We start from the raw sequence: 8,631 nt of genomic DNA on the forward strand, positions 1-8,631 counted from the left end.
GGAAGGAAGGAAGGAAGGAAGGAAGGAAGGAAGGAAGGAAGGAAGGACCATACTCATTTGGAAATGCTATCGTCAAATTATCCTATCCAACAATTATTTCCTAAGCACTTAGTAGGACAAAATGAAAAGCAATCCCTTCCTTTGAGGTGCTTGCTTTCTACTGGGTGAAAACAATGCTGGATTAGGAAGGGCTTCCTGTAGATGGTGACATAGACTGAGCCTTGCAGGAAGCCAGGGAGCCTCAAAGGTAGAGATAAGAAGGGAATGAGGGACCCAGAGTTGTATTGCTCAGCCTGATCACCTATCATGTTCCATTGCCTTGGCTTTGAATAACTTTCTCCTGTTTCTGTAGATCAAATCGATCCTAAGTGTGAAAATCTGCCACCATTTTAAGTTAGCAAATGTGCACAAGGTACTCATTATATACAAGGCTCTGTGCTAGATTCTGAAAAGTTTTTTTTAACATAATCTCTATACCTAAGAACCCCAGTCTAGCAAGAATAGAAGATACAAATGCAAATAATTTTAATACAAATTAGAAAATTATAAGGACATAGGAGAGGTCAAACATAATTGCCTGATAGATTCTGGGAGGAAGGGATAATTTCTGTTTAGGATGGGGGGGGTGGGGGGAGGGATTGTTCATGCAAGTTGGCTTGGGGGAGGTGATATTTGGTTGGATCTTGAAGGTGAAGATGGATGTTAATATGTCAATAGACGGGCTCTGAGGATGGGGGAGTTGATTTCAAACAGGGGCACTGTGCACACCAAGGCATAGGAGAGGAAATGGAGATTAGTCCAATTTGAATGGATCTTAGAATAAGTGAAAAGAGCTGTGGAGGGAGGGGGGGGGACTAGAAAAGTTATTGGGGACATTTGTGGGGTGTGTGTGTGTGTGTGTATTCTGTGTGCTCTGAAGAGTCCCAAGAGAACATTTCCCAAGAAATGTTTTGAGTAATAGCAGATGAAATAAATATATGGATAACCAAAGCCCCGGAATCAGAGACCACAGACTGGAAATCAGCTTCTGCCATGTATGTACTACTTGTGGTGTGACTAGAGCTAGTTAATTCCCCTCTCAAGGTCTCAGATAGCTCATCTGTAAACTGAGAGGGATGGACTTGGTGGTCTCAGCTCTAAAATCCTCTGATCCTAGTTTTAAGGGCAACAGTATTCATTTGCCTGAATAGGTTCTGATGTAATTTTTCTTCACTGGTCACAACTCATCATCATTCCTAGCTCTTCTAGGTGCCCCTTTTTGGAGGCTACCCACCTCCTAGTTGTATAGGAAGAAACCAAAAGTCTTATATTGATGAGACATGCTGGATATATGCTAACCTATGAGAGAATGGGCTGGTAAATTAAGTGGGAGTGTAGTGAGAGATCTTTTCTTGGAACAAGGTACTGGAGGATTTTTCTTTTCTGGAAGGGCAAAGAGACAGTTTTGTGGATATGTCTTGTCCAAGGAGACTCCAAAGAGAGGTATGGTTTGACACAAAAGGTAACTCAAGATTCTCTAAGAGAATGAAAGGCAGAACATGTGTCACTGAAAAAGGAGTAACTGTTCTGCACTGGTGTTTTAGGAATAGGATATCTTTCAATTTCTGGCTTTTGGATTTGGTCTTAGTACTCTATGAAAAAAACAAGAGGTGAAGGGCCATTTGACCATACCTGCATTCTTTCAATAAAAACACACCTAGTTTTTCAAGTCTATGGATGTAGAAAGTAAATTATTAAGACAGGTCCACCAGGCATTAGGTGAATGGATTATCTTTTTTCTTTTTTTAAGTTGAGTAAATGTGCTATTCCAGTATAAACACAAGGCCCTAAGACACATAACTGTATGTGGCACATGCAGCCATTTGGTTAGGAGGGGCAGAGTTCTGAATCTCTGAGGAACCCTTTTTCCTTTCCCAAAAGAGGAAGAGAACTGCTTGATTTGGTTTATTAGGTGCCTAAGAATTGTACTGGTAGGCTGGGGTATCATAAAATCTGTATCTTCACTGAGAGTTTAAGAAAAAAACTCGGCCTCATAATGTTTCCATGTTTTTGCTTCAGGAGCTATTGGAGGAATTCTACAGTAACTTCAAACCCACTCTACCAGAATTATGTTCCATTTTCTCCTCTCCCCATCTTATCCCAGCTTCTGGTGGGAAAAAAAATGTTCTCCCCTTCCCAAAATGACAAAAACCAGAAATGGACCTGGTCAGCTCGGAAAGGAACCAACAGATTCCCTGCTGCCTGTCAGGGGGGTCTCATGGTCTTGTTTCATTGCAGAACTGGAGAAGGAACTTTCCAGGAGGCCCAAGAAGGTCTGCATTGTGAAAGTGGTGGGGACAAGGAACCTATGGAAAAACATTGTGGTGCTGTGCGTGAACTCGTAAGTATGGAGAAAGCCAGGGCAGAAAGGGAATGGAAAGGTTGGGAGCATCAGGGGAGGGTAGTTAAAGGAGAGGTCTACATTTCTCCTCTGTGTTCTTGATAAGAAGAGGGCAGGCAGTCTTACCCCTGACCCAAATTTGGAATTGTGGCTTTTGAAAGAAAAGACTGTCTCTCTCTAATCTCTTCTATTCAAAGGCAAACATCTTGAGAGTCCACTGGGACCTCCCTGTAGTTCAAATAGAGGAAGCTTTGTGAGTGAGCCTATCTTAGAGAATTCTTCTCCATTTCTAATATAGCTTTGGAATGAGAACCCCAGGACAGACCCAGCTTATAGTGAATTTCTTAATAAACAGGATTTAAAGGCAAGACTTTTAGGTCATGGTGTGTATAATGCCTGGAAATGTAGATAAAAGTCCCAAGCAAGGCCGTGTGGCGAAGCAGTATTAGACTGGGAGCCAGGAGAACTTGGGTTCAGATCTCAGTTCTGCCACTACCTAAGTTATGCAAAATTTGGGCAAGTCACTTCCCAATTGGGGATCTCAGGCTCCTCATTTAAAATAAGGGAGTGTTACTAGATTGTCTCTAGGGCAGTTTACAGTTTCTAAATCCCATGGATGACATTCATATAGGATCTTACAGAGTATTTAAAATGTCCAAAGTTCTGGCATTGGGTCTGAAGCAACAAGACCCACAGGACTAAACATTTTAAGGGAACCTTTTTCAATATGTATGTTCTCCTCTTGTGACCTACATTGAGTGGATTTTCCCAGTATCTCTGGTTGCTTATTATCTCTCCAAACAAGTAACTGACAGCTATCTTCCCTCCTCCTCAGAGCCTCCCACACAAGTTTTCTTTAGCAGCCCCTTCTAATCTAATTGCAGATTCTTCCTTCCAACTTGTATCTTCTGAGCCCCATTTTACAAATGAGGAAACTAAGGCTCTGAGGACAATTCCTTAGGACACAGGGACCAAGCAGGTTTCTTCCATTGTCTACTCACAGCTAAATAATACTACCATTCCCTTGGCTAATACTAGGAAACACTGTGTTCATGCCTTCAATATATTCTATTGGGTTTCTCTTAAGGTGAGAGTTCAAACATAGGATGTTAGAGTTGAAATAAGCATTATAGATCATCAAATCCAACCTCTCCCTGACCAATTGGTCATAGAACATTCTGTGGCTTACAATATATTAACAGAACCCATAAAGTGCAGGTCTCAGAGGTCCCCAGAGTAAAGGAGAATCAGAAATTTGGGATCAAAAATTAGAGGGAAATTAAACCTATCTATACCTCCCCAAGCTGTTGCTCACAATTATATTTTTGACACATAGATAATTTCCTATTTAATTTTTTGAGGAAGAAATAAAATTGACAAAAAAAAAAAACACTATGAGGGGCAGCTAGGTGGCCAGTGGATAGATCACCAGCCCTGGAGTCAGGAGGGCCTAAATTCCAATCTGACCTCACTTACAAACTGTGCGACCTTGGGCAAGTCACTTAACCTCAATTACCTTGCCTTCCCCCTCTCCAAAAAAAAAATTTTTTTAAACAACTATGCCCAGAGCTCAAAATACCAGATTTCAAAAGAACATAGCTTTAGAAACACTAATCTCATCCAATAGATCACCTCATTTTGCAGATACGAAACTGAGGCCCAGAGAAATTAGTGCCCTGTCTTTAATCACATAATGAGATGTGACAGAGCTAACCATAGAAGGCCAGATCTTCTGACTCTCAGTTCAGTTGGGAGTACTGTACCCACCCAAAGCAGTCCCTCATACGCTAAATCCTGTATTTGGTAAATAGGCTGATTAGGGCAACAAATTGGTTTTTTTCAACATTAAGATTGCAGAGATGGGGGGCACTAGGTGGCGCAGTGAATGGAGCACCAGCCCTGGAGTCAGGAGGACCTGAGTTCAAATTCGGCCTCAGACACTTAACACTTACTAGCTGTGTTACCTTGGGCAAGTCACTTAACCCCACTTGCCCTGCATTCCCCCTCCAAAAAGACCAAAAAAACAAAAACAAAAAAAAGATTACAGAGATAAGAAACTCGGCAGGTAATATGTAAAGTTAACAGGTTATTAAAACTGGTGGGAAAAGCCAATCACATCAGCTTTATGGCAATTTTAGGGCCAGTAAAACTCCCAGGTTTCAAAGAAGTCAGGAATATTTTCCCTCTGATCTCCTTAAAGCAGGCAGTTTACTAGCAGAAAGAGGGCTAGAGTCAGAACATCTGGTTCCAAATCAAGGCTCTCTGACCCTTCTTTGCTGTGTGACTCAAGTTTCCTCATCTGTAAAAATTAGAGATAATAGTTCACTATCTCACAAGTTTGGGGGTGTGAGTGAGGGTGAGGATGGAGGAGGAGGAGGTAGAATGATCTGCTTTGTAAATTTGAAAACACTATGTAAATGTGAGCTGTTATTTTAAGCTTTAGGGGAAGAAGGATTAAGGATCCTTGCCTAAACCTAGTCAATAGCTGGAGTATTAGACTTTTTAAATCGTTGACCTGTGTATGACCTGCTTAATATTTCCCAAATGGAAAAATTCATTTGGCTAGAATGGTGCTGGGAGGATGAAGGGGAGATCCCCTCCACTGTCTTAAGTGACCTTCCTAAAGTGCAGGTCTAACCTGGTAACCCTCCTGCTCCATGAACTCCAGTGGCTTGCAGTCACTTCCAAGATCAAATATAAAATCTTCTGTTTAACCTCCAATGCCCTTCATATCTGGGACACTCCCTACCTTACACTCCCCCACATATTCTGAAATCCATTAACACTGGCCTCCTGGCTGGTCCTTACATAAAACACTCCATCTCTCAGCTCCCACCATTTTCTCTGGCTGTCCCCCATGCCTGGAATGCTCTCCCTCCCCATTCCACTCTCCTTTCTTCCCTGGCTTCCTTCAAATCCCGGCTAAAATCCTCCACTTCTACAGGAAGCTTTTCCCATTCATTCCCTTTTAATTCTAACGCCTTCCTTCTGTTGACTATTTCCAGTTCATCCTTTATGTAGCTCATTGGTGCGTGGTTGTTTATATATTGTCTCCCCCTTTAGACTGTCAGCTCCTTGTGAGCAGGGACTGTCTTTTGACTAAACTACAGGAAATGGCAGACAAGCAAGCTGTTGACCTTGGCAAATTCTCAAGGTCTGAAGAAAAACTTTTTGATTTCCCTGTAACACCAGAGGGAGATCATGAGAAAATGCAGCTTGTAACTATAGGATGGAGGCTGAGAGCTGGTTGGTTGGATGGATGGATAGATGGGTTTTCAGAGCATTGGCAATAATTCTGCGTACAGCATTCTCAGAAACCCAGGGTTTGTGTCTTTGTAGAGGCCCAGAGCTCTTTGGGAACCCATGGCTGTGTATTTATTCATGTTATTTCTGAGAGTAAACATTTGTCTGCAAAGACCAGGCATATATCTCCCTGTAGAGTTTAAATTATAATGTAGAGAAAGAAATACCTGTGTGACTTGTTCCCGTAGGGGCAAGGAAGGGGTTAAGAATTAGAAAATTGTGTGGTGCCTGCCTATTTTACAATTAGCTTCTCCAATATTGATTCATTGAAATAGAATAAATATAGTACCATTCTCCCCAGGCCTAAGAGAATCATCGATTTAAAAGACAACTATAGTAATGCTACATGCTGCGGAGAACCATATTTTCATAGATTTGGAGCAGGAAGGGACCTTCAAGGTCATTCTAGTTTACTAAACCCCTGGCATCAGAGATGGAACTGAGACCCAGAAAGCCAAAGTGACAAGGTCACACAGGTAAAAAGTAAGAATTGAAGAGAGTAAGAAGTAATGAATAGAAAACTGACCTCCAGGGAAATGGAGGTTCAAGTCCTGCTTCTGAAACATCTTGGCTATGTGACCCCTAAGCAAGTTACTTAACCTCTAAAGGGAGTTTTCTTTTTTTAGGATGAAATAAAAAAATCTAATTAAAAAAAAAAAAGAATTGACAAAAGAATTGGTTTTAGCCAGTTCTCCTCTGGTGGGTCTGAAACTCCAAGTAAGAGAGGAAGAAGAAAGACCTGAGTTCAAATCCTGTCTTAGATACTAGCTGTGTCACTCTGGGCAAGTCACTTAGCCTCTCTCAGCCTCAGTTTCCTCACCTGCAAAATGGGCATAATAATAGCACTTACCTTACAAGATTATTGTGAGGATTAAATGGGATAACATATACAATACTTTGAAAAATTGAAGGTACTATAGTAATGTTAGCTAATGTCAGATCTGGAATAGACCTCAGGAAGTGTCCCCTCTGACCAGAAAGCTAGTTGTTTTGCCCCAGGTCAAATAGGTCATTTTTTTAAAGCCTAGAGCCAGGTCTTCTGATGCATTTTGCTGTTGTTGTTGTTGTTGTTGTTTTAACTCTTTCCTGACCAGGAGACAAAACCTACAGGGGTTCACTGCTAGTAGATTCTGAGATTCACATTTGAGCATGATCCTGAACTCAGGGTCTCCCTGTTGCTTCTAAAATCAAACAGAAACTCCTCCATTTAGCTTTTAAAGCACTTTGCAGCCTGACCCCAATCAGTCTTTCTGGTTTCACAGGATACTATTTTCCCTTCCCTACTCTGAGATCTTCTCTCCATCTCTGGTTCCCCATGCCTGGATTGCACTCCCCCTTCCTTCTCTTCCCCTTCATTACATCCTTTTCTTCCTTCAAGACCAGCTTAAGCACCACCATCTATACAAAGACTTTCCTGATTCCTCCCCCAACTTAGCAAAAAGTTTTTTTTTTATTTTAAGCAAAAAGTGTTTTACTCTTTGTATTTGCATCCCCAGTGCCTAGCACATAGTAGGAGCTCAATAAACCCTTGTAGATTGATCAGTTCTTTCAGCTAACACTCTGTACATAAAACCTTTCTTTATTTCAGTTGCCCGGTCAACCTGGACCACCATAGAGGTGACATCACTCCCCTTTCGAATCACCAGGCAGACATTTTAATTCTATTAAACCCTTATAAATACCGCACCCTTCCCCCAGGGCTAAGAAGGTCATCAATTAAAAATGCCACTGTCGTGATAACCACATGGTGCTGAGCTGTGGGTCAGATTTAGCAATGAAAGGACTTTGGAGGTCATCTAGTTCAAGCCCTTCATTTTACAGACCACAAGCTGAAGCCCAGAAGGATGAAGTGACGAGGTCCCCCAGAGAGCACGGAGCAGAGCCAGTATGTGGACCCGGGACCTCTGACTCTGAATCCAATGTTCTTGTCCACTGTAATCTGGTAACAGACACTGAGCAAGTTAGGAATCTCAGCAGCACTGGCCCTTTGGACTGATTTAGGTGACCCCTTTCCCCCTGAGGGCTGAGAACAAACAGAAGCTTCCCACTGGGAAATGGCCCAAGCCACCAGGGTCCAAAGGCATGGAGTCTGAGCCCAGGAGAATCAGGAGGTCCAGGTCGGGTCTGTGTGTTATTGCTTTTGTTCAGAGGCTGTCAAAATACAGGGCAAAGGGTTGGTACGGGGTGATCTCCAAGTTATGGAGAGATCAAAAGCAGAAGAGCGTCCAAAGACAAAAATAGATGACATTTCACGGATTCTTAAAAAGATCATCGGACTACTCGGTTATTTTGACTGTTTTTGGACTGCACATTGTGATTTCATGGTACATAGAACTCCTGCTGAGAAAATACTCTCTACTAACAAAGCTCAGCACCTGTTCTGCAATGTAAAAACCTCAAGTGGTTACGGGGGAGAGTCGGGTCATGAACTTTTTCTATAAAGTTCAGATATAACTGTGTATAATTGGTTTCCTATGCAATTCTATGTATTGTATACATGTAAAAAATCTATTCTGAGGAGTCCATAGGCTTTCCTAGATGCCAAAAGAATCCAGGAAGGAAGGAAAGGAAGAAAACAAACATTTATTAAGCACCTACTATGTGCCTGCTAATTGCTTTACAAATATTAACTTCATTTGATCCTCATAACAACCCTGGGCAGCAGGTGCTTTTATTATGCCCATTTAACAGTTGAGGAAATTAAGGCAAACAGAGGTTTAAGTGACTTGCCCAGGTTCACACAGCTAGTAAGGGTCTGAGGCTGGATTTGCATTCAGGACATCTACTTTCCTACACCACCTAGCTAACACAGAAAAAAAGTTAAGAGCTTCTGTCTTAGAGGATTTCCTGAAGCACTTATTGGGAAGGAAGGAAGGAAGGAAGGAAGGAAGGAAGGAAGGAAGGAAGGAAGGAAGGAAGGAAGGAAGGAAGGAAGGGAGGGAGGGAGG

The 8,631-nt window shown here is 42.0% G+C and overlaps 1 protein-coding gene across 2 annotated transcripts in view; it reads left to right on the forward strand.

Moving 5' to 3' along the window:
• Positions 1–8,631, forward strand: part of SLC22A23 (solute carrier family 22 member 23) — a 279,990-nt gene that overhangs the window by 243,519 nt on the left and 27,840 nt on the right. For both annotated transcript variants that reach the window (XM_069103570.1, XM_069103569.1), the window contains one exon: positions 2,278–2,380. In XM_069103570.1, the coding sequence (XP_068959671.1) occupies positions 2,278–2,380 (103 nt within the window). The remainder of the gene's footprint in view (positions 1–2,277; positions 2,381–8,631) is intronic.

The sequence above is a fragment of the Petaurus breviceps genome, unplaced genomic scaffold (assembly GCF_028583685.1).
Source record: "Petaurus breviceps papuanus isolate PSGF00001 unplaced genomic scaffold, PetGlider_PUasm1.0 582, whole genome shotgun sequence".
Lineage (NCBI taxonomy): Eukaryota > Metazoa > Chordata > Mammalia > Diprotodontia > Petauridae > Petaurus > Petaurus breviceps.